The following is a 27,402-nucleotide window of genomic DNA, read 5'->3' as shown; positions in this document are numbered from 1 at the left end:
GGGGGGGCACCTCATCTTAGATTCAGGTAAATATGGTAACTATTACATGCCCTTTCATAGCCCACCAAGACCAGATGTTAACATCTTGAAAAAGACCATAAGTTTGGCTCCACCAGAAGTAGGCACTGTGCATGTGGTTTTATATTATTGAAGCAGGAATATTAAGAGAGGCAGGAGACTCAGACTAACATTCTTTCTTTATGGATCATTTCTATTTAATTCTATCTGCATGAAACTGGAACTATATAGGGCAGCTGAGTGTTTTGGTCCTTCTGCATTCAATTACCAAAAATTAACAATTAACAATTTAAAAAAAACAACTAAGAAGTCACAGATGCAAATTTCCAAATCATTGTTAAGCCATTCTGAAATAGAAACCATAAGTGAGAGAGTGTGTGTTCCTATTTTACCTACCAAGCACTATTCATCTTAATCAAAATATAGGAAATGAACCTGATTTCCTTATTGTAACATTTTATTATGTTAGTATTATAAAAAAGATAAGCTGAAGTAAAACATTTTCTAAACTGGGATGTGCTTGAAAGCAAAACTCTTTTTGACCAATTTTTCAGTTATTGGAACTTCTGCTGTAAACAGATAAAAGCCATGAGGCACGTAGTAATGAGTAACATAATAGCTTGGAAAACACATGGAGTTAATGAAAATATATGTTTACTGTCTTGCAAGTTTTGGTGATATTTTTGTTAAATGTCTGAACTGATCCAAACTGCAAGTGTTGAACTATAGCTGACAATGCCAATAGAGAAGCCTACCATTTCGATGTTCTCTTGTGTTACAAATTTCAATTTATTTTCCATTCGGCGTAAGGCATGCGACAGATCTTCATTCTTCCTACTGAGTCGTTTATTTTTATCCAGGAGGGGTTTATATTGACTTTCTGCTTCTCTCAGACGTTTTAACTGAAATATTAAAAAAATATATATCATCATGTGATTTTTATTTATCTCACATGCCAATATAAATGATTAAACAAAAGTCAATTTCACTACAAGAATAAGAGAAAACACTCCTGATTTTGAAAAATGCAAAGCAGAACAGGCAAACCCTATCACATAAGTAATTTTTGGCCTGTTTCATTGATATCAGTGTGTTTTTTTATCAGCCCCTTGATGAATTTCCACCAAATTCCTCTTCACTGAAGATGCTTTCGACTATTTTTTTCTATTGAACCATTTCTTATGTGATCCTCATCACCAGTATATGTGAGCATTTTCCAGTCTCATGAAGAGCAGATATTAGATATTGTTATTTCCTTTGTTCTCTTTCTTTCTGTCAGCAGGTTCTGGACTTGAGTATGCTTTGTTCTTCTGTGACATTATTGGGGGAAAGTTCTTCTCTCTGCTCTGCCCGTTGAGAGAGAGGGAAGAGAAGCCTGTATTAGCGGTATTGACACCTGTCTATAAGGAAAAGGGTCACTGATCTTAGGGTTTATTTTATTTCCCTGCCCCAAAGTAGAGGTCAACATAATAATGTGACTCTCTAAAGTGTCTCTCTTGGGGCTTATTAAAATTCATTAACAATAACCAAACCCAAAGCTACACTGGGCTTTTTCTGACCCTATAATCTGTCAGTACTCTATGAGTAATGTATAATGGGAGAGAGAGACATCCTTGATGTGCAGTGTGAGCACATTGTAGAAAAAATATACCCTTAGGTGATGTATTTAATGAAAGGCTATGCTGAAAAATAAATGCCAGCCAACATCACCTTAAATATAAAATACTGTTTCATTGTTTTATAGACAAACATATTTTGGTGATGTCATATTACAAAATGAAATACTATCTGGCATAAAAGGATGAGAGCAATCAAATATCCAGACTTATTTTCTCATGTAATATGCACACTCTACATGCATTGCAGGGTTACAGACATTACTGATTTAATGTTCTTTATAAATTCAGCCTACATGGCATCCTGTTTTACTGCCCTTGTTCTCAACCCTCGTATAACATTTGTGGATCCAGTGCAATTACACCAGAGTTGTCTTCAAGTCACAAAATAGCCACATTCAGTAACACTTCTGTGGTAATATTCCGGGTATGGCATTATGCCTGTAACTCAAAAGGCATTTTAAGAAAGAGCAAATAATTAGGGTAAACATGGAAGAACACACATTTACTCCCAATACATGAAACAAACATAATTCTGATTTTGTTTTATAGTCTTATGTTTCCTTTCTTCCCATCTTCAGTTTCAAATGCCACGTAGTTTCCCGGTTTTTGAAACCAAAGTGGAAGTGCCAAGACAGGAGCATGATATTTACTCTGCAGGCCCTTGTTTAATCATCTCCAATATCCAAATTATGACAGTGGCAAAAAGACTGATTTTTCAGAGACCCCCTGCACCACAATTTACTTATCATATTTTGCTCTGTTATTCAAAAAGACAGATTGAAACTGCAAATACAAACTGAGAAATGTCTATCTGACTCTTGTCTCTTAGAAGCAGGCAATGAGTTTTTATCTCTCATTATAATAAATACAATTACAATGAATGACTGATTTTAACATTTTCCAACCCTTAATTTTCAGCTGACTCTGTAAAAGTCTGCAGCACTTAATTTTATTATATTAAGCCTTTTCTCACGGTGTTTCATTCTGAAAGAAGTTGCCTAACAAAAGTTAGACAGCTCACAAAAAAAGTTTCAAGAAATTTCCAGCCCAGTTTTGTAGATCTGTGATGTTTGAATAAGCATCTGAAATTTAGGTTGTTAATTGAGCTAAACCAAGCTGTATTCAAGATACATTCAGGACTAAACAATGAACTACACCAGGATTCAGTAGTAAACTGATGGATGAGTGCATTGTAAAACTATACTACATAAATTCGATTTTCTTGTACCTTCCCAAAATCAGTGTGGATTTTTTGTTCTCCTTCCTTTCAAAATACCCCTTGGTCCAGTACTCTCAGAGAGATGCTTGAGGGACAAAAGGGAGTGGATTAGAGAGTATCACTTTATAATTCTGGTGCTACCCTCCAAAAAGTGTTGCAACTCTTCTGTTTCCAGTTCAATTGATTAAAAAAATCACTCATCACCCTTCCATACTATCTTGCTCATGTGCCTTCCCTCAAAGAGAATTTCCTATAGAGTAAATGCTACTGGGACAAACTCCACAATATTTTGCAATGTTTGTCTGATGACATGAATGATTTTTTGAGGTTTTACAGCTATAGCTGTGTGGTATCGATGGATAGGTAATGTTAGACTACATTCAACTGTATCATCCTTATATTTATATGCATTGTGGTAGTCCCCTGGTCATAACTGGATCAGGAAAGTCTTCTGGTTTGGTAAACACATATTTGGGGGGGCAGATATACTATGGACTTCCTGTTGGACTTCCCAAGAATCCAATGGATAATGTATATAAATGGCTAGGTAAGAAACCATGTTTAACCCTTGGCATGGAGCAAGTATTTGTGTTTGGTATTCCTGGGCATAGGGAAACATTTTGGGACCTCAGCTAGCAGGCTGAGTATAAGCTCTATTCCTTGGTTTACGATGAAGAGTAAGATCAGGTTATTGTTCTGATATATCATTTCATGTGTTCTTATATCTCTGTCTATCTCAACATATGGTTAGTGATTTCTTATGTTTGCTCTTGTTTTTATAATAAATCTTTCTGTTATCTTTTATAGCACGCTTACTGTCAGAGACAACTTTGATTTAAGAGCATTTGACTATACAGGCAGGGCTCTTTCAAGAAAGTGGGGAGGAGGGGGACAGGATTTATCTTTTCTGAGCACATAACTAAACAATAGTGTGTTCCTTCTAGCTGGCAAAATCCCCTCTGTTAAAGAGCTGGTAAGACCGCGGTAAGGCAAATAAAGCTGAGGTGCCAGGTCAGGGAGGTTAGCTTTAGAGTATCTCAGTCTGTTCTCAGTGGTCAAGCAGCAGATGGCAGAGAAGGGTTTGGGGCTAACAGGCACCCCTGAAGGTGTAAGAACACCCCTGGGAGTGTGTCTTAAAGATGCATCTGACTGTAAATGGGCTTGGGGGTCTGTCACAACTATTTCACAGGCTTTTACTCTTAGGACAATAGGAAAGACCTCCCATGCAAATCTGTGGAAGGTGGGAACGAACAATACAGAAAGGCATGCAGCTGCCAAGGCTCCACACTCTGCAGTACACTCTCCTGGAAACACCGGATACACATGGTCATACCTTCTAAGAATCTTCTGCATGTTTGCTCCCACATAATTACGAACATCCATTCTCCTTTTCAGGCCTTCTATGCAGCCCAGCAGGTTCCCCATCACTCCTTGGCAATCTAGTAGAAGCTAAAACTAACTAACGATCAAATCTTCCCCAAGGAAGGTCATTGTCTTACTTTTTCTGCAATAGGCCCCAGGTGAAGGAGGATAAAAGAGTGCAGTGTTGTCTCTAGTGAGTGTTTATCTGCCACCTCAAATTCTGATAAGCATTCATTTCCTGAAAACTAATGGCAGTTTCTACTTACAAGCTCATTTCTTTCTTCTGACAGCAGTGCATTCCGATCTTCCAGCTTCCTGATGATTGCACTTAGTTCAGCAATTTTAAGTTGGAAACGACGGGCATCCTTTTCATCCAACTGCTGTTCCTAAAACAAAGATCAACTGCAAATAACTGTTCATAGATGCAAATAACTTTACATAGGTAACTATGTAAAAAAAAAAATCCCAAACCCCAGCTTTTTAAATCTAAACATTTCTAATCTGTATATGTAGAAGAATGTAATTTATGCCTTTGTAGAACTGATCACTGAAAACTGCATGATGAGATCAACAGAAAGTTAAGGGAGCAGAAATGTAACAAAGTATGCAAATGCAAAGTATGTATATGCAAATACAGAATCACAAATGTTAAACTTGGAATTATGAAAGAAAACATTGAAATCCAAGGCAATATTTCTAATATATGCCACTGTTGAACTGAGAGTTTCAGATGTGTGACCCACTCTTAGTACTTTGTTAGAGGGAAATGATATTTATACATACTGAAATATAAATGCACAAATGCCATGCAATTATACCATTGCAACTTCTATGAAGTTGTTGCCCTAGTTTAGATTCTAGAGGGTCACGCATCAAACATATAGGGCTGTGCTTTAATCTATCAAAAATGAAAATGCTTCAATCAAATTGTAAGCAAAACCAAATATATAGGAAGGCATATTTTTATTCTTCAGAATCAAAGAGCAGTTACATTTGTTGACAAATTATGATTTTTTTCTCTATCAGGCATTTAACCTAATATTTGATGAAACAAGAACAGAACTTTGATCAAAATGAGCAAATTAATATTCATAATCCTAAATGTAACTTTCAGAAGGTCTAAGATTCCTCATTCAACAGGTGCAGGAGAGGCTCTGAAGAAAGAATAAAAGAGATTTTTGTATATGTTCTCAATTATCTAGTCTTTTACCAAGAAAATTAAGAATTGCTGCAAAAGAAATCTTGATGAGAATCAACAATGAAATATATATCACAAACGTATGAAGCCAATTAACTGTTTTTTTTAATATTAGCAAATGAATGCAGAAGCAGCAGGGTGGAATAGTTACACATAAGGCAATATAAAAGGGTGACTAAAATTTAAAGCCATTAGTATATTGCATAGTATGAAAAAGCAGCAGAGAATAGGTTAGTAGGCATTCAGTTCACTTCCTAGACCACTAGTTGAAAGCAAAAGCAAAAAGCATGTAACCATTAGTAACAGAGATGTTCTAGCAGGACCGTATAAGCTTGTATGCTATTGATTGCATTATCTTACTGATTTCCCTCTGCAAATTATACTTGTACATTTGTTTACAATACATGTTAGCTGCCTAGAAAACTAGGACACATACATTACTGAGTTAGAAATGCATTTGCATCATTTGTCAGCAGAGATTGTCAGACTGTCAAATTAAGGCAGGTGGTTGAAGTGTGAATACATTTAAAACATGGAAAATTCCACCTTACTAACATAAAACTGAAACAAAGAAAACAAAAACAAGAAATAAAGTTAGAACAAAACAAAAAAGCAAAAGCTCTCCCATGGTCTGATCTGATTTTAGGTCTGAAAGATGTTTGCACCAAATTAGCAGTGTTAGAAGAAATTTCTTGGTTTTCTCTGTACATCTATGGGAAAGCTGTTGCTTGAATATGCACTCATCAAGATCGTGTCATCTTTTTTTGTTTGTTTCTTTGCTTGCTTTTTTTTAGGTGAAACCACGTGAAAGTGCTTACGGGGCTTCCTGAATGATCTGAAGCGTCTCCTGCACCACTTGCATAAGGAAGTTCCCGTTTGGGGCTGCTCAGATGCCGATCAGACTCTTTGATCTGGGAAAGTTGTTCATCTAAAGCCTCCTTTTGGAGCTGAAGTCTCTGAGCATGCCCGGCTTGAACCCCTAACTCTCTTTCCAGCACGTAGACTGCTCTGTCTTTAAATTTTATCTCCTCCATCTATAAGGAGAACAAAATACAATCACACACGCATGCATGTTACAGGTCTGTGGTTACCATAGAAACTGGCAGCATGACAATGGCACAGCATTTTGGATGATACCCAAAGGTACACAGTCATTATTACAGATTTGACACCCCTTAATACTGAAAAAGAACACTATTTTCTTGAAAATAAAGGAGCAATAAGTGCTTGAAAGTGACCATATGAACAAACTTGCTTAATATGTTCATTAGCATTGCATTTATTTTATTTTAAACCACTTTCAGGAGCCTCCCAGGAGAAATAACCATTATACTTTAAGGGTCTCTCAGTAGATTTGATCAGAGCATTGTTTTTTTCATTCCATTAATTTTTTTAAGTTTTCAGATTTTTTTTTCATTCCAGATTTGGCCAAAAAAGTGAAATTAGAAAAGAAAGAAAGGGAACTGACAATCAGAAAAAATAGTTTAATCAAAGCATTAAAATAAAATTGGTATGTTTTATTTGATTTTCACCATTTTAAACTTTTTAAAAAATGTTATCCATAATTGAGTTAATTTTCAAAACAAAAGCTATTGCAAAACAATACACTGTTTATTTTTCTTTATGGGACTAAAGAAATTAAATATATTGCTAATTTTTATTTTTCCCAATATTTCTTCAGGGTCAAAACATTCAACAAAATTTCTCCTTAATGAAGGTTTTGATTTCTACAAACTGACTTTTTTTTTAAAAAACAAAAAACACTTAATAAATTCCCAGGTAGTTCAAATTCTCCCCTCAAACCTACTATTGTATTTAACAGTGTAATTGAATTCTCAGCATGAAGTCCATGACCTTTATCGTAGTCCCTGTGAATCAGAGATAAGTCCAAACCAACATCCAGCAATGCTCTTTAAATTTGCAGACAAGATGATTTGGAATTAATTTGGATCTGGATGCTAATTTTGGGACTGGATACTTTCTGTATGTAGAAGCCACAGGAGCCATATCTAGGAACCAAATGAAATACCTAAACTTAAGCACTGGAATGAGGTAGGATTCAAAAAACATATTTTGGAATTTTATTTTGTGCCAAGGGCAAACAAAGGTCTATGAGTTGTTTGAATGAAAAACAATAGCTTAAAGCAGTCTGAACAGTTTCTTACGGCTGTGATAATATACAGTATTGGAATAAGACCCCAGAATTTTCTTTCTCAGACTATACCTATGAACACTGCATGTGAATGGACCGGTCACAAGGTTGCCAATTGTGCTTAAAGATAATGAATCAGTGAAAAGAAATTAGGCATATTGACTTCATACAATAACTGTACTGTTCCCAGTTTCAGACACAATAAGTACATACAGTATATATAAAAAACAGAGGAACTTGATTTCTTCAAGCTGTATTATGCATAGACACAGTCTTACTTGGAGGGGTGTCTCATGCCCACTGACCTTTAACAGAAGACTTTTTGCCTTAATAATATCCATTGAGTATGCACTAGGTCAGTCCCAATGGGATAAAGGGCAGTGCATGCTTTCAGTTCCTCAGTATCCTCTCAACCATGGAGTTTTATACCAAGTTGAGTCCAAGGAAAAGAGGAAGGATGTGTACGTGGACAAAACATGTCGAAGAACTCCAGTTGCTGGTAAATGCTTTTTTTTCTCTCTTTTGAGCAACTGCCCACAAAAATTAGAGGGTGGGTTCAAAGCAGTGCCCACCAACTTGGAGATGGGTTTCACAGAACCCTCAGTTGAACAGCAAGTGGAGGATCACACTGCCAATCATGTTACCTGCCCTCAAAGTTTCTAAAATAGCATTTTTTTGCTAAAGTCTGATTAATTATCCAAGTGATGGCATTTCAGATGTCACTTATGAGGACATGAAACAGGCATACTGCCTGGACTGTGGTAGGCTTCTAGCATAGTTTTCCAAAACCCAAAATCAAGTCTGACAACTTTTGGACAGATATCACTGCATCTTTAGATACTCTGATGCAAAACAATGCAGAGACTTTCTGAACAGCTGCCCAAGGAAATTTTCACTAACATTAAATTGTTTATAGAACACAGCAATAGGAAAGGGGAAAGTATTATCAATTAGGCTGTGACGCATGAAGGAAAAATAGAACAAAGCTTTTAGATCACCAGTATTGAAGAATTGTTCTGAGGTGCCCAAACAAACGAAACATATGCTGAAGATTTGTAGACATCGTGTTTTACCTCCAGGTTTTCTTAAAACCTTGTTGAACAACAGAACAGCTTGGTCCTATAAAGGTTACAGATCAAAGCACTCTTAACATCCAGTGAGTGCAGCAAAGCTTCTGCTTATGATGGATGGGACCTCAGGAAGAACAACAGCAAGTTAACATGCTTTCCCAAATGAAACCTGTGACTTGAACATGAGCTTTACCGTCCCCTTCTCTGGGAAGGAGGTGCTGGGAAAGCAGATCTGTCATAAGTGCCTGGATCTCATCTTCTATCTCTGTTGACATAAACACTATCAAAAAAGCTGTTTTCATGGAAAGAGGGAGGAAGGAGCACTCTACCACAGACTCATTAGGGATGTGAGACAAACTCAGATCCCTTTGTGGAAATGAGTCTCTCACTTGGGGAAGGAATCTGAACAGGCATTTAAAGCATCTGAGGCACATCTACTGGTGAAAATGTGCATCTGTGGACAAGTACTCAACGGAGAAATAATAACATATTTGCAGTACTCTATGTACTTCTGAAACATTATTTATTTAAGTGAAACAAATAGCTTTTTACCCCTGAGCTTTTCAAAATCAGGAATTACAAGCAAGAATTCAGCCTTCTGTTATATTTTTTAAGAGGACTGGTAGAAAACCCAGATAAAATAACACTAAATTGGTCATGTGGCAGTCACTAAATTACTTCAATTTACAGCAATATCAAGGTCAAGCATAGGGGCATAAGCACCAAGAAAAAAGAAGCATATCTTAATTTACACTTGGTACATAGTGATTTTTCCTCAAATGGATACCAAATGCAGTATTAGGATCCTTAAAATCAGTATCCACATAGGGGATAGTGTAGTTTGTGTCGGCTGCAAAAGCCATGATACATAAGTACTTGGGCAGCTAGCTGATGCTAAGCTCCATGCTGCTACAGCTACACTGCCAGCAGTACTTGAGCCAGCTGCTTTAAACCTAGCTTGGGTATATCTGGATGATCTGTAATTATCACTGAGGTGACTTGTGCAGATATACCTAGAATTGGTACTATGCCCCTGACATCCAGAAAAAGTAATTATTTCACAACTTTAAATGTTAGCTAAACTATACAAGCAAGGAAATTCACATTTAAAACTTCCATTCCTTCCATATATAAAACTCCCATGTCTCAGTATTTTACCTGATGTAACATACAACATACATGATCCATGATACATTGTACATAAATCAAAACTAGAGTTCAAGCTTCTTGAATGCACAATGGAAACATTGATGTGCAATGAATTCAAGCTCTTCTAATTTATTATACGTGTACAAAAATTTAGGCACACATAATTTTAACTTAACATAATTTCAGACCTGTCATACTGTGTTGGGAACATCTACTATATGCCTACTTTTTAAAAGAGCTATGTGAAACCCTGAACTCCAAATCAACTTGCATTACGCCTGCACCTATGTATGAAGTCTTGGCCCTAAGCATATCAATGAGATCGTGGCCAATAACTTCAATGGAGTATTAGATTTCACCCTATCTGTTCAAGCACCTTAGTCTATAAGTGTGCCACCTGAGTTGGGAAGTTGAATATACTACCTCCACTAACTGCCCTCCTTCTAGTTGTGTTCAGTTTCTCTATAGATTATTTCCAATGACAGTGTGTTCCTATTTAGCATAGAGATAAAATAGCACACACTACGCAACACACTTTTTCCATTTTCAGGAGTACTACAAGGACCTGCAATACAAACAATGGTGGGATGTATGCTCCACCTGAGGTATATGAAATATTATAAGAAGTGAATACGTCTACTTGCTTGCGGAAAAACAAACATTGCTTGTAATGTATCTTTGTCAAAAAAGTCAAGTTAAAAGTGTGTGTGTGTGTGTGTGTACACTATTTTTCCTCTATTCAAAAGTATCAACAAGTTACACCCCCCTTTGAAAAACAGAACACATTGAAATATTGTGTGTGCTATTTTATCAAGGATGCTTTTAAAAATTCTCAGCAATTCTGAAATCTATTGAAGTTTTCCTTCTAACAAAGAAATATCTAGACTCTTCCCATGGAATTTATAAACACAGAGAAACCTAAAGGGACCTGTAAATGAAAAGGATAAAAACAAACTGGAGAGCTCAATCCCCCTTTGTGTGAATACAAAGCATTTTATAACACAGGCAACATTTTCAAGGAGAAACATGAAATCAGAACAATACTAAAACTTCCTTAAAGTAATGCTATAAACTACTAATGTTTGGATTTTTGCAAAAGAAGACTAAATTTAAATGCCAGGAAGAAATAAGAAGACACCAGTACTTACGTCTTACAGCAATGTTCAGACTCAGGAATTAAATACAGTGATTTCATTTTACAGTTCATGCTTAAACATTAACATATCTATATAATTTTACAGCAGCAAAAAATGAGTAAAACTTTTTGAAGAGCTTATTTTACAGATTTTTCTTCAGAGTAGCAATATCATCACTGAGGTGCTTTTTTAAAAGGAAAAAAAAAAATAAAATGATTTCCAACTCACTGAGAGATCTGAGTCAATTTCCAGGTGTGTCTCCAAAAAATGGCATCTCACACACTTGCTTCATTATTCAACACAAAAACACTGGTGTTTCCGACTAATGTGATCACCTTCTTTCTATTTGTATCTGGTTGCTTTAGATAACACAGACAATTTGTGAACAATGTCATTGAATATATATGAGCATGGTATCCAATCATCGAAAGGAGAATGTTTTGCTTATCAGAGTGGATATTCCCACTTTATTTTTAGCAGGCTGGTCTCTACTTGGAATAATTTTTTATACCGAAGTGCTAATTAATAAGCAGCCTGTGAGCATAGCTTCTGCCAATTATGCACACATAATTCCAGGCACAGTTTAATTTTTTTACTCACATCTCATGGTGTAAAACAAAATTTCTAATATTGTTTTTCATCAAGCTGGTTTTGAGCCCTATGGTTCTTTGTAAGTAAATTATTTCTAGAATAACAGTAACATCGATATGTACGTTATATTGCTCTAGAAATGTCCTCTTGTAATGTTCACGGGGCACTGGCAGCTGTACAGACTCCATAACATTGCTAATAACATGACTGTAAGCTTCAGAAGAATTTTGTGTTTGAAGCTTCCGCTATCTATACTAAAAAAGCCAAAGCCATTCCCAGACAAAGGTTTTAATTGCAAATGAGAAAATTCTTGCCAGTTGGAGGCTGTTACATGACATACATATTTCCCCATAGGCAGCATGTCAGAGCAAGCAATTAGAATGTGTAAGAAAATCTGCAAAGGAACTCGAGTCTCCTGCAGCGTCAGGAGTGCAGGTGAATGGGCTGTCGATCACTCATTAGTGGAAGGGTAACTAACAAGACCTAGATTAAAGGAAAAGGGATTTCAGTGTGTGTGCGCGTCTCCTTGACATTAAGGAGATTCATGTGTGCATTCTGACAGAAGGAGATCCAGGAAATGTCTCTATATACAACAGAATTAACCCTCATTCAATTCTCTCATTCAGTTCTCCCTCATATTTCATATTCCTCAGTGTTCCCAAATAAGTGAATAACATGCCTCTTACTGTTTTTTTTTTAACTTTAGCTTTACTATAAATAGTTGCTAACCACATTCACCATTTATCAGATTCAGTCATTGGCTGTATGAGTTTTACACAATGCTCAGATTACCATGATTTATATTTTAGAAACAAGTGAGCAGGGTAGGGTGAAGGGACATAGTCAACTAGTCAGCGCACAAAGTGCAACAAACCTTAGCTCCTGCTAAATATTCCAGGCACATCAAAGAGGAGCACACATGCTGTGCTACTGCAGCAAAGCAGCATTGATTTCTGTCAGTCATCAGCAAATTATGGCAACACAGCAAATGCAGGAGGCAAGTAGCAGGAGTTTTTTGGGGGTTTTATTTTTATTTATTTTTTTGGTTATTGAAGAAATACCCTGTATTGCTAAAGAGTTTTACAAAATCACACATTGGCTCTGATATATAAAAAAAACCTGAAACAAAAAAAGGCATAGCTTCTGTTTACTATGCATTTATTCTGTATGGCCTATACTTGAAGGCCAGGTAAAGACATTACATGTAAACTGGTATAAGTCACGGGAAATTAGTCTAAAGCTCCTGCCTAGTGCAGGGAGGCTGGGCCCAATAATCTTGCAAGGTCCCTACCAGCCCCTTATGATCTATGAACAGAACAGAAGTTCAGTGCACATAGACTGGTTTAAAAATGGTGGATCCTGGTCTAAGATAGACCTGGACAGGTGTAGCATGAGACTGGTTAGGTTGTAGCCAGAGGCCTTTGCACCTCCCTCACTCCCTCCTCACATAGAGGTGTGCTAGAACTTGGCTCCTATTCGGCTGCAGACGGGGGGGGGGGGGGGGGGAGGAGAAGAAGGGATCATTTGTAGCTCTGTATTCTTCTCTTTATACAATATTCCTAGGCATGGCAGGGATGGTGCTTTGCAGAAGGAAGAATCAGGCCCCTCACTTTGGCTTGCAGTAGGTCGGGACAGGGCAAACAAAGAGAGTAAGCAGCAGCTGCAGGCTCCTGTGCCCTGTGTGTGGGGGGCTCAGCGGAGCCATGGCACAGGCACCATTCCCTGACATCACTTAGCCAGCTCTGCTGCTGCTGCTGCTCTCAAACTTGTCTTTGTTATTCAGAGCTCTCCATCTGACATGGAGGCTGCCTGCAAAACACAGAGCCAGGATTCCCACCACACTTGGGCTGGGATGTGGGGGGGACACACACATAGCCTCCCCCTCACCTCATACACACACATAAACACATGCACACAGACGCCCCCTGCACTCCTATCTTTGATGGTTTTTAGCAGCTTGGGGCTTGTGCTCCCCACCCTCCACCCTACACCTACAAAGTCCCCTGGGCACAGTGAGGAGTGGGGTGCTGGCGCTCTCCCTCCTGGGTCTTGGGATCACTGGCTGCTGGCCATGTACTCCTGATGAGTGGGGGCAGGGGCAAACGCAGCTCCCACTGCATGCGCAGGGGCACCCCACCCTGGTTGGCTTGTCTTCTCTGCGTGTGTTTTCATGGGGCGGGCTGGCCAAGAGCGGGGCATTCCATGAGCTCCGCTTTGGAGGCCAGGGAAGCACAGGGAAGGAGAGAGGGGGATGCAGAGGAAACCCTTGAGTGGTGGGGAAGTTCAGTGTGGGGAAACAAGGGTCAAAACCCCAAGGGCCTGACCCATGGTCCAGCCAAGGCTCCCATTGACCTACAGGAGCTTTGGATCGGGCCCAGAAAGCTTTGGAGGAAAGGTGAGTTGAAAAGCAGACTGCTGAGCATGCTGGGCCACAGGGATTGGGGCTGCCAGAGGCAGTCAAGTCACAAGGATATGGGTGGCAATGGGAAGGGAAGAAAGAGGATGGAGAGCTGAGGAGAACACCCGGCTCCACAGGACAGCCACAGTTACTCTCAGCCCTCTGGCTCCATCTGTAAACGAATAAGCAAGCCCCACTGCAAGGGGGTTGAGGACAAGTCAGGAGTAAGTGCAAATGAGGCCATTAAGAGGGTACCCAAAGGTCCTGCTCCCCGGACAAAGCCCAAGGATCCCCATGATGCCCTGAGTGGGGTGACCATGCCTCCCTTTCCTGGCTGCCTGCAGCTGACAGCTGCCTGACAGATAAAAGGACAATGGGGGCAGCCATGGGCCAGGCAGGCAATCAGGACTGCCCACCCCCAGTCAGCTCTCCTTGGCAATCTCCAGCACACTGGGAGGCAAAGAGGAGTGCCTCCAAGCTGCTGGCTTCGGCCAGTGCAGGCAGCTTTTGTGCTCCCCCCGCAAAGAGCAAACTTGTGTTCTGTTTACTCCTGAACTAATGTAATCTGCATAGAGAAACCTGCATAAGTTAGTTTGAATCCACTTCAGGCTTTCTGAAGGTCCATACCTAGCCATAACCATTAGGGCTGCATGAAATTTTTCCACCAGTTTTGTTTCGATGTTGTTTTGACCCGTTTCGATGTCTAAACTGCAAAATTGAAATGGAACAGATATAGTTGAAACAGCCTCGAAACAAAATGAGGCAAGTCGAAACGCTTTGCCGTTTTGATGCCGTCTCGACATTTTGCCCATGGACTATAATGGGGAAGGACAAAACAGCCTATAACTTTGTCATTTCTGGCTTGATTTGGATGAAACTTACATGTGTGGTAGTCCCTTCTGAGGGCACGAAGCCTGCCAAGTTTCAGAGAGATAGGTGCAGGGAGTTCAGGGAAACTGTACCCCAAAGGCCATATGTGACATTTTTTCACAATAAGAAAAAGACACAGATTTCCTTTCAGGGTGTCCTGACCAATAGCAGGGGACTACTCCATGAAACCTTCAAAAGCCAAGGGGTGGTGGAGAGAACAAGGGGCAACCAAGTGTGCTAGAGCAGTGGTTCTCAATCTTTTTTCTACCAGGACCCATTTGTAAACATCAGTGGCCAATCCCGACCCAGTGTCCCTCACTCCTGATCCGCTGCCCCCCCACCCCCTGGCCCAAGCCCCGTGTGTGGGCATGGCGGGGGGATGGAGTGTGGGACATAGAGGGGCCCCAAGAAGCCCCTAGCAGGCTGGAACTCTGCCAGCCTGCAAGGTAAAAACCACAGTTTCCTGTGTTTTTCTCCTTTAAAGGAGAATCCATTTTTAAAGTTTGTTTGTGGGCCCCTTTTGATATATTCTTGCGGCCCACTTTTGGGTTGTGACCCATGGGTTGAGAAACATAGTGCTAGAGCAGTGGTTTTCAACCTATGGTACATGCACTCCGGTGGGTCTGCAGACTATATCTAAGGGGTCTGCAAAAGCTGACTGTGATCAATCAAAAGTATGTGAATACCCATACTTACAATTCAAAGGTGTCCACACTTTCATTTGAAATTTCCAAAGGGGTCTGCACTTCCATTCAACATTTTTTAGGGGTCCAGAAAGGACAAAACGTTGACAACCACATCCAGAGGAACAAGAAGGTTTAGGGCCAATGGGGAAGTCAATTTATAGTAATTAAATCACTGGAGTGGAGTTCAGGAGATCTAAGTTGAATTCCCAGCTCTACCCAACTTCCTGAGCAGCAAGGTAAGTTAGCTTTCCTGGAGCTCTATGCTGCCACCAGCTAAACTGCTACCCCAAGTAGCTCTGGTATCTCTATACTGTAGTGGAGACATACTGTACATTTTCCCCATTGCTTATTAACTCTTCCTATTCTGTCCCTCTCCAAACTCAACTTCCTCATTTTCTTCTGATGCTACCACCTCAAACCTACAACCCCCTCTTTTTCTCTATCTCCTTCTCTTCCTCTTCCGTAGAGATTCACTGATATCTGTTCACAATGGGTAGTGGCAATCACCCTATGTGCTGCTAGTTTGGGGGCTAAAAAAACAACTTTTGTCAAAGCTATGCTATTGCAATTGTGATCACAGTGGCAGTGGCAACCAGAAGTTGCCGTGCATGGAAGCTGTCCCAGGTACCCTGCTGAGTAACAGAATAATGAAAGGCCTCTCCCTGGTTTGCTGCTGGCCAGGTCCTTGATGGCCAGGAACAACAACTAATTTTCCCACAGCTTATTGAATGTGGAAGACTGGAGCTGGGATGCAGGCAACCCTAGAAATAAAGATTTGTATGACCTTAAAGCCTTCCAATTTGTGCATGTACATTAGACAAAGGCCAAATTACACAATACATATACATGTTCATTTGCATACATGGATATAAGCATTTATTTTTTCTTCTGAATGCTCAAAAGTCTGTGAGCAAAAAAGAATTGGTGTAGCTGACAAAAGTTAATCTGATTCGAACCAAATGAGAATCTGGCCCTTTATGTGCAAAATGACAAACACTAATAAAGAAGCCAAGGCCTCCTTAAATATTTGATCCTGAATGCTCAGGTTTAATCTGAAGATGTGATTGTTAGGTATACATGCCTTTGAAAAAATTGAATGAGAGTGTTATTACAATACGGGGGTATAAGTTTTCAAGCTGCACAGAGCTCTTCCCAGCCCACCCCACCCTGCACAGATCTGGGGGCACACTTCCCCCCCACCCCGTGCCCTCCCAGACAAGTGACAGGAACAGCAGTGGGAGCCACCAGATCAGCGGGCAAGCGCCAGACCAGTGGTTTTCAGACCAGCGGTGCGCAGAAGTGGGAGCCACTCCCCAGGCCCACCCCTGAACCCCCCGGATGAGCTGCAGCTCCATCCTGTGGCTGCTCCACCCTGGCTGGGCAGCACTTGCCCCTACCTCAGCCCCACTCCTCCCTCACCACAGGGGCCTCGATCTGTGCCACCACACGCCTTCCTTCTCCTTTCCCCTCCCACCATACCAGACTTACCAGCTGCAAACAGCTCTCCAAGATGCTGGGATGCTATTGAAAATCAGATCAGTATCGATATGCCTCCTTAAAAATCATCTATCGACATCAGCCCCAAAAATCTCTATCAGTGCACCCCTAACAATTATTGACATATATGTATATCTCCATACCGGTCTCCTTTAACAAACATTAGACAAGTAATGGATAGGGCTTGTGGCACACTATTGCAGTGGTGTTCAACCTTTTTGGCTGGTAGGCTGGATGGGCAGTGCCCAGTCCCTCCACAGGCTGGATCCAGTAGGGCCCCATCTGACAGTGTAGAGGGGGGAGGGGAGTAGCCCAGCTCTGATCCAGCTGCGTGGTGGAAAGGTGCTTGGTCCAGCCCCAACCTTGGTCCATGGAAGGGAGGGGCCATGACCTGGCCCTCATCAAGCCCTATGGAGGGGAGGGAGGGGAGGAGGAGTGTGGCCTGGCCCTGAACCAGCTGTGCAGGGGGATACCTAGCCTCATGGGAGGAAGGGGATGTGGCCCAGCCCCCAACTGGCTGGGCAGAGGCAAGGGGGCATGGTTTGGCCCCACAGGGAGATGAAAGGGAGCATGGTTTGGCCCTGTAGGGAGGAGGGTGTGCAGCCTGGCTCCAACCCATCTGTGTGGAAGGAAGGGTGTGGGACTTGGCGCCAATCTGGTTATGTGGGAGGAAGAGTTCTGGCCCAAATCTGACCTGATCTGTAGGGCTTGGGATTTTGGCAGTGAGGAGTGAGGACTGAAACCAGACTAACTGCCAATGCTTCCCCACCACCAAATATCCCAAGCCCTGGGGAGCCCCTCAGTCTGGATTCTAAGGCTCCGTAGGCCTCTTTTGGCCCGTGGGCTGGAGGTTAAGCATCCTTGCTCTATCCCATTTGGGATTCTACAACGCAGATTTATGACAGAGCAACTTTCTATTCCATTTTAAGTATCACAGGCTGCATACAGCTGTCATTTTTAGCAGCATAAAATTTCTACTAGTAGAAATGATTCTGGAAGAGGGAGTAGTATAAGAATTCAGCCTGCAATTGCCCCCTCTCTGCTGATCCTTGCGTCTTCCTGAGACTGAGGTAATCCTGGTCTAGAGAAGGCAAGGACTCCTTTCATTTCCAGAGGGACTGGAGCAGGATGGCAAACCCTCCTGCCCACTTCTCACACTAGGGGTTCCAGTGTGGAAAGAAAGCAGGGGCTTGTGGTGCTGCTCCCCTGCTCAGCTTCCACAGCCCAGGCGCCAAGTGGGCAAAGCCTCCTACACATTTCGCATTCTGGGGAACCTGGTGTATGAGGAGCTAGAAAGGTGCAGCTGCTCTTCTCTTCTCTTCCCACCTACAAGAAAGGCAGGAGCAGCTCCCCCCCACCCAGTTCTCCAGACTGGGGTGACCCCAGTTTTTGGAAGGTACAAGGGACTTTCCCACAATTCCACCCTTACTGGTCTCTGGGAGGACTTACGCCACAGGAAACTGTGCGAGTGTTCATTCTCCTGGAAGAAATTCTCCTGGAAATGACTTCTAACTGGCTGTAGTTCAGTTATTTTCTTCCCAGAACTGCCAGTTTTGGTCTGGAAGAAAGAGCATGAACGCTTGTACATTTGTGGTTTCTACCAAGAGAATGGTGAGTCTGGACATGGCCACAGTGATACAAAGAACTGTAGCAGAGGCCAGGATTTGACACAGTGGTAATAGCAATAGTTACCTAATCACTAGACCTAGTTCCTTGCAATCACATGATCTAATGTCTATTTGCTGGGATCATGTTTTTATTCCTTTGTTTGCTATTTTGCGACGTTTTTGTGAAACAGTTGGTGCCTGCTCAAATGATAGGAAAAATCAAGCAAACATAGGTATTCATATTTTAAAAAGCACATCATATATGCAACGCTTAGTGTTTGTTATTCTCTACTCATCATTTAAATATTGAAAGGTTTCAGTCATCTCATCAGGTCTCAATACTGTGTGATTTAGGGGACTGGTCACTCAACAGGAATACAAAATGGTTGGTATTTAGTTTACTATTAAAACAACCTGAAAATTGGTCATCTGAAATATCTAGTGACAGTGATGAAGAAGAAATACTGAGTATATGAAGCCATTTGAAGACGTCACTGTCCAGAGAAATCAGCCTTCATACTGCATACAGGAATTTTTACCATGTTTTCTATTCTTTTGTTACTCCATTATTTGTAATGAGCTAAGACAATCAACAGTAAAATGGGCAATTTAGAAATCTTAGCTTCCTACTCCTTTCACCTGATATTTGCTGAACTCCCACATTTCTTCAATATTTTATCACTCCCTAGAGAAGTGAGAAGTGTCAGCCATGTGTCTGTAAACATACAGCGTCTGGTAGTGATCAACAAAAGATTTTCCTTTCTTTGCCTATATTAAACAAAACAGATTGGAATTCTGCATGATCCTACAGTAATGAGCTAAAAAATCCTTTAAATGATGGCTGGTGACTAGAATTTTCCTTAAATTATGCTGATTTTAAAATCCAGTCTCTACTGCAGCCCACTTAAATGGCAGGTTTTAGGGATTTTTTAAATCCCCTTAAAAAGGGTTTCTATTTGAACTAGAAACACCTTCTCTTTTCTGGTCAACTTACAAACGTTATGAAATGTACTGTGCTATTATACGAGTTTGGATATTAGGTCCTATCATGCATGCACTGCAGTCCAACTAATCTCATTTTATTAACATGACAAATGGGGCCTCTTGATAAGCATGTATAACTGTTAACAGATATTGCATATGTATATTGGAGGGAAGACTAGATCATAAGTATGTATTTGTATCCATGTTAGTATTTTTATGCTGTTTATAGATCTGCATATCAAAATATAATAATCAAGCTTGATTAAAAAAATAGCAGTTCTTTAAAAGGAGGAAATTCATATGTCTGCTAACTAGAATGTGAAATGCCATTTTTATCTTCTATCCCTGTTTTTCTTCAGCTACTGAGCCAGGGACAGCTTGACTGAGTGAAAGTTGTGTTTCTCTGGAGATCAACACATGCAGACCTTCCAGACAAAAATAGCCCATACCATATGTGCAAAAAATAATAATAAAAAGAGCCCCACATAAACACACTGTGGATGTAGAAGCTATAATTTTCACACTTGACTGAACAAGTTGCCAGTAAAATAATTTTCCATATCACCATAAACTTTTCCCCATTCTCTAAAAGCTGTACACATTTTTCCAATATTTCACATAGGGATAGATAGTATGAATGAGGGAAGACATTGATGAAATACATTATCACTCCTGAAAAATCACAAAAACTAGAAGTGTGCACAGAGACCATATATTAAATATTGAAGAGTTGTGATAAAAGCTACTTTAAAATGTACTATATCTAGTACGAAAGAGAAATTACTGAGTAAAAATTTGTAACACCAGGTATAAAGCCTCTGTCTTACAAAATTACATTTTGAACAAACTATAGAACAGCTGTCACAACTTAAAAGTAATAAATCTTGTGTAACAGAACTTTGTAGCAGGAGAAGCAAAAAAAAATTGACCCAATGACATCATCTTTCATCTGAAGCCTTCTGTACCCAGCAAATGCTTTTCTTCTCTAGTATCAAGTTAAGCTCAATACTAATATCATACTTTTAATAAAATATCCATTTTAACACTGAAGTTGTCTCATCTATAAATAGAAACTATTTTATTTGGTCATTGCATTTACAGATGCATGCAGGCATATTAGTTTGGGATGGGGATTGCATTTAGTCCTATGTTATGTTGGTCAGTCCTGGTATAACTGTCTTTCATGAAAAATCTCTTCTTTCTATTGTAACACAAAGTGGGGAAATAGGCAGTGAATATTTGAGCATCACACTAGAAGTCTTTCCTTATTCCTAACCATACAGACCAATTATAGTCTTCGGGTATGTTCACGGTACAGATACTGAAACATACCTGAGCTAACTTTAAATTAGGTAGATTAAAATTTCTACAGGTTCTGGTAAGAGTATAGCCACAGCAACATGGAAATCATCCCAGTCTAGATGGCCAAGGTTTTAAGGGTCTGGTGGATATTGGAGCCCTTGCTAAAACTTATGCTGTCAATGGCTACTCAAGTTAGATAGTTTAAAACTAGCTTGGGTATTTCTGCATAAGTTACAGTTTCAGCTTTGGCTTGTTGGGTAGATCCACCTCTTGAATGGTGGAAGTAACATACCTGAGCAGGTAAGGGTTAGGAAAGGAAGAAAGATAAGTCTTCTGAAGAATTTACTGTGGTTCTGTGTTATGAATGTGGTCAGACACACTGAAGGCAATGGACACTTCTGGATTTAAAAAAAGCCCTCTGGATCTGTGAATTAGAGCAACTAAATAGTTGGAAAAATTGTTCTTTGCAAGTTTGGGGGCACAAACACCCTTCTGTGAAAATGCATATGTGTGGTGATGAAGCTCAGAGATCATGGGAGACAATAGGATTGTGCTGAGCATTAGAGTAACGGGCAGGGGTGCAATAGGGGCTTTTATGATCACAGAAGAAATGGAAGTTGCTGCTTCCGCTCTTCTCTGAGCACCTGGCTGCATCCCTACACTGCTTATGCCGAGCAAAGAGTTTTTATAGTATGACCTATTGGGCTGTGAAAAAAAAAGCAGCTCCTTGTTTTTGTCATTTAAAAGAGCAAAGAAAGTCCCTTTGAAGATGCACCATATGACGGTAGAAAAGGTGACTATTAGGTCTGTTTCATGTCCAGTTATTTTAAGTCTCTGTAAAATAAAATAATGTTACAAGTTATTATCATTAAAATAAAAAATTCAATATCCAGGAAATACTTTGTGTATGCAAAATACCTTAGCAATTATACTTCATAAATGGTGTTGGATGGGTATATTGCCTGCAAATAGCAATAGTTTATTAACACATGATCTAATTAGAAATGTACAAGTACTAGAGATAAAATGCATAACCTTATGTCTTTTTCATGCCTGAGAATACTGTTAAGTGAAATAATGTTCACTTACATTTTTACAAAACATTTTTTGCTTTGCTGCTTTAGTCACAGATATAGGCAGATGCTTGTTCATTCAACTGTGTGGGGATTATTCCAAGGTTTATGGTTTAATGGATCATGAGCATTAACATGTTAATATCATCTCTGCCACTCAATAAGTAACCTCTTAGAAATGGTTAGTTATCCCATTTTGTAAACATTAAATGGTGCATTTTATATTTTCTATGAGCTTTTATCACCTGCATTTCTGCATGTTCTGATGAAGTAAGTTTCAGACCATGAAAGCTCATGATTATATCTATACCTACACACCTACACACTTTGGTTAGTAAAGTGCAAATCTCCCTGCTTTCTGCATGCCATTTAAGCATGTATAGTATTAAATGTTGAAGAAGAATGCACCAGGATGGTATATTCCTCATGAAATTATTATCTTTCTGTCTGTAAATGGAGATATGACATTACTTTAAACCAGGGGTGGGCAAAATATGGCCCATGGGCCAGATCCACTCTGTGGAGGGACTTTGTCTAGCCCACGGTGGGTCCCTTAGTCCCACCTGGCCCAGATGCTATCTGGCTTGTAGTGTATCCTACCGCCTCCTGGGCATGCAGCAGGGCTGGGGCGACCCTGCAGCTGGATTGCCTTTCAGCAGCCACTTTTCCTTCTTGCTGCAGCCTCCCAGAGCCTGCACCTGGGCTGCCCTGTGGCTCCTCTGCACTGCCACCACTGCCCTGCTGGGTGGCCTGGAGGCAGCATGCAGAGCAGCAGCTTTTGCCTGGCTGCCACTGCCACTGCTCAGCATCAGTGAGCGAGTCTGGAGCAGGCATTGGGTGGGCAAGGGTCAGGGCTATGTGCTGGTTCTGCCTGATCTGGAGCTGGTCCACTCCACTGGGGTGAGTCCGGAGTGGGCACAGGGTGAGCTGGGGTTGGGGCTATGTGCACAGGTCCCCACATGGATTACATGGACGTAGAGCCTAAAAAGAAAAGGCCCTGACCCAGGGAAGCCCTTAAGCATATGATTAACAGTATAAATGAATGTAAAAAACCTGATTTAAGACCACTGGACTACACATGTTTAATCTAAGTATATGTTGAAGTGTGTTACTGGACTAGAACCAAAACTCATGCCTATGCTCTTGGGATATGTGTGAGTCTTTAGAATTTCCCTCTTCACTTAAAACTGTTGCTACAGTGTTCTGTTGCCATTGTAGTATCTATTATTTCAAAGTTGACTTTATATTTTTCAGCAGGTCTAAGTGTAACATGATAAACTGTAATTTTACCTGTTAAAGAGAAAGAATATCATTTTTTATTTGAAAAGAGAACATAGGAGTAATACAAAATTACCTTCTAAAGCTAATTTGTGCTGACTATGCATGGATTTATTTTCTATTCAGCAGTTAACCCTGCAGTGATGCAGTGGGATGTTTTCTGCAAGTAATTATGAAGATCCATAATTTGACTCAGAAATGAAAATGTGTACCTAACAGCAATAAGCAACTTCAAAGGTTTTTTCTTTTCTTTTCTGTTCTTTTTTTAAAGGCTTAATCTCTCTGCAAACTCATGTGAATGGTCTTTCAGCAGAACCTATTCTTGCCCACGACTACTTCAAAAAGTATTTTTTTCTCAAATGGTGAAATAATTATTTGTTGTTTTTGACATGACCTTTGTTTAACTAATAATATGTTGTACATAAATCACACAGCTTTTCCCAGCCTGTTGTGATTCCATTAACAGTTCAGAACTGGATGTCTGCCATGGCCTTTACATAAACATGAAATCCCCTAATGTGGAACAGCAGCATCTGCATCGTACAGAAAAAGGAAGCAATGCCTATGTATTTTAGGCCATATACCAGACTGCTCTAAAATTTAAATTACACCAATACATAATACATACACACACTTTAAATGTGTGTCAATGCTGTACCTGAAGTTTTCAACACTGGAGGCTCCTCCAAATCCTGGTTCCTTCTCTGCTAAAACTGAGCTTTCTAAGGCCATGAAGTTTTTTACCACTTGAAATGTTTCTGGGAGAGGGAGCAGTATTCAAGTGCAACTCAAGTATTCAAGCAAATTCAAGTGCAACTGTCCCCTCTCCCCCACTCCTTGCATGTTTCTCAGACCAGGGTGAGAAAGTGTGTGAATCAGTGGCTGTTCTATTGTGAGAAGTGGGTGAGAAGCACTCAGCTTCCAGTTCCTGGAACTCATCTGAGCAGCTGTACAAAGCCCCCAACTGCTGCTCACACTGCTAACTCTGGTGTGAGCAGTGGATGGGGAACAACAGACAGCTGCTTCTCTCCTCCCCTCCTGGTCTGCAGGAAGAGATAAGCAGCTTCCCCCTGTGCCCTCTTCAAATCATGGTGACCCTGGTCTAGTGAAGGCATGGGAGCCATTTCGTGCCACTGGATGACTCCTGGGACCAAGGCTGACCCTAGTATCAGGAAGGCATAGGAAGCATTTTCTGGCTGCTCAACTCATCCTGGTCCCTGGGAGGAGTCAAGTGGTGGGGAAATGTACAGGAATTTATTCTCCCAGGAGAAATTCTCCCAGGAGTGAGCTCTGCTGGATTGGAGATGGATATTTTTCTCCAAAAACAACCATTTTTGTTTTGGAAGAAATTGTGTGAATACCTGTACACTTGTTGTTTCTACTGGGAAACTGTGATTTTGCTGGTAGAAGCATAACACCTGTGCATAGCCTAAGTATGCCTAGAACTTAATAAAACAGACACTTAGAGAAACATTATGAGAAAACTAAAAATGTGTACCTACGAGTAATTCAATGCGTAAAAAAACCAAACACCATGAATGGTATAGATGGCTTTCTGAGGAGGAAAAAAACAACAGTGAAGGTTGTTTATGGCAATCAACTGCTTAACTTACTGGGTATAGAAAGTCAAATCCTAACCAACATTTGTTGACTGACTCCACAATTCCCTACAGCTCGCACTCATTACTTTCATCTCCTTTGTCACTTATATTTCCACAGTATAAATACACTCATCCCTTAATTTTCAGAAGCCCCAATACCTTCAGCTCCAATTAACATATTGGAACGGTTGATATTCAGTGCCTCTGAAGCTCATGATATAAGCCTCTAGAGATGGGTATGTGGAGAAAAACAGTACATAATCTCATCACCACCCTTTGTAATTTACAGAAGGTATAAACTGACACTGAGAACTACTTAAGTTATACTTTCTTTGCAGTCTAGTGTCAGCACAGTGACCTACTTAATTCTTGCAGTTTAGATGCTGTGTACTAAATAGGGTGTACTGATCTGTATGGGTGATGCTGTGCAGTACAGTGTTGCCACAGAAAATTACCTTCAGTGTACACTTAGCATTTCCCTGTTATCAAGATGGACTGCAGTGACTGTTGTTTTCTGGGGATTTGGCTTGAGTCTTAATTTCAAAAAATATTCCTCCATGGTATTCAAGTCCTCATTTAAAATTGACCTGATGTCATTGAAAATGGCTGCTTGCATTGCCAAACCAAGGTCATCTGCATATACAAGTCTGCACGACTGTTGGCAGCATATTGCTTGTGTATATATTAAAGAACATTGGTGAGAGTACTGAACATTGTGGCAGCCCACTGCTGAGGAACCAGCGCAAGCTGACTCTGTTACCCAGGTGGACATGGAGCTGCCTATTACTCAGCATTGTCTATATCAGGTGTAGTGTTTGGTGGCACAGTATAATCTTTGTGAGCTTCATCATCAGATTTTTAATTCAGACCATGTTGTAAGCTGATAACAGGTCTACAAAGTCTGCACCAGTCTTGGATTTTTTCCGAAAAGCCAGCCTTGATGTACAATGCAAGGGCCAAAACTTGGTGTCAACAACTTTGCTTAGGCCGGAATCTCACTTGTTCATTGGGGATCACTGGCTTGATAAAAGGGCTGATTCTCCTGAGTTCCAAGAGTGACCCCTGAGGAACTCTATCAATAGTTTTCCATTAGCTTGATCCTTCCACTTTCAACACAGTCTACTACTGTCTGCTCTTAAGCTGGTTCATTTTCTATCATTAATTCTTCCAGTAGTCCCCATGTCCCCCTTTTCCAGGCTGGGTAATAATTTTGCATGTGGTACTGTATCAGATATATTATTGAAGTCCAGACAGATTAGATCTACTGCATTTTCCTTATGTAGAAAACATTTTTTTTTATTGAGAAATGGTATCAGTGTAGTTTGACATGTTCTTTGGTAAACACATGCTGCATTTTAACTCGTTTTCTAATTATTGTAGACACTTTATAAAATGCATCTTGCTTTGCTGTGGAGCTGCTGCTTCTGCATACTGTCCACAGACTCCAACTGGAAAAGCTCTTGCCACTGCAAAGCCCATTTAGGCTGCCTTGGTACATGCAGATGTTCACCACACTCAATGTACAATCACGTGATTCACTTTAAGCTGTGTGATTGTAAATCAGGAGTGGAATGTGCACACATTCACCAGTACCAGGAGCTGTACCAGAAACCCAGTCTAAGTAACTTGGGGTGGGGATAAAGATAGCACCCATAAAAATCCTTGCTTCTTATGTTTTTCCTGGACCATTATGGTTATAATGTCACTCCAACACTACCAGAATGATTTTAAAGATTTTTTCCTTTAATATTCTCACGCTCTCCAAAAGATGCAGAGAAAGGGAGAGAATAAGCAGCAAAGATAGAATAACGCTAACATAAGTCTTCTGAAGCTCCTAGCACAGATGCAAATAAAAGTATATCAAGGAAGGTATTTCATCATCCAGGAAGATATTTTAAACTAGTTCTGTCTCACTGTGAGAAAGTCTCAAAAAAATCATTTTCTTTTTTCTAAGCAACATTTCAAGTTGAAGTCACTAGAAGAAAAAGGGAAGAGCAAACTCAGTTATCACCAGTAACTTTCATAGATTTCATAGACATTAGGGCTGGAAGGGACCTCAGAAGATCATTGAGTCCAGTCCCATGCCCAAAGGGCAGGAAGTCAGCTGGGGTCATTGGATCCCAGCAAGATAAGCATCCAATTTGCTCTTGAAGGTGTTCAATGTAGGTGCTTGAACCACCTCCGATGGCAGGCTGTTCCAGACCTTGGGGGCTCGGACAGTAAAGAAATTCTTCCTTATGTCCAGCCTGATACGGTCTACCAGTAGTTTATGACCGTTTTACCTCGTCAGCCCTTGGGGCGCTCTGGTGAACAAATGTTCCCCCAGATACTGGTGGTCACCCCTGATAAACTTCTAGGTGGCCATCAGATCACCCCTGAGCCTGCGCTTTTCCAGGCTAAAGAGCCCCATGGCTCTCAGCCTGTCATCGTAAGGTCTGTTTTCCTGACCTCTGATCATGTGCGTGGCTCTTCTCTGGACTCTCTCAAGCTTTTCCATCTACTTTTTGAATTGTGGAGCCCAAAACTGGATGCAGTACTCCAGCTGCGGCCTCACCAAGGCTGAGTACAAGGGGAGAATGACGTCCCGGGATT

The 27,402-nt window shown here is 40.5% G+C and overlaps 1 protein-coding gene across 1 annotated transcript in view; it reads right to left on the bottom strand.

The window, feature by feature from the left end:
- The window catches only part of JAKMIP3 (Janus kinase and microtubule interacting protein 3), a 114,199-nt gene that overhangs the window by 67,156 nt on the left and 19,641 nt on the right, over window positions 1-27,402 (bottom strand). Inside the window, exons 3-5 of the mRNA XM_019503013.1 lie at window positions 6,235-6,450; window positions 4,485-4,604; window positions 774-920 (exon numbers count right to left, since the gene is read on the bottom strand). Of these exons, the coding sequence (XP_019358558.1) occupies window positions 774-920; window positions 4,485-4,604; window positions 6,235-6,450 (483 nt within the window). The remainder of the gene's footprint in view (window positions 1-773; window positions 921-4,484; window positions 4,605-6,234; window positions 6,451-27,402) is intronic.

Source organism: Gavialis gangeticus, unplaced genomic scaffold (genome assembly GCF_001723915.1).
Source record: "Gavialis gangeticus isolate Ggan-Ray unplaced genomic scaffold, GavGan_comp1, whole genome shotgun sequence".
NCBI classification, from domain to species: Eukaryota; Metazoa; Chordata; order Crocodylia; family Gavialidae; genus Gavialis; species Gavialis gangeticus.
This window is presented reverse-complemented; position numbering and strand designations above follow the sequence as displayed.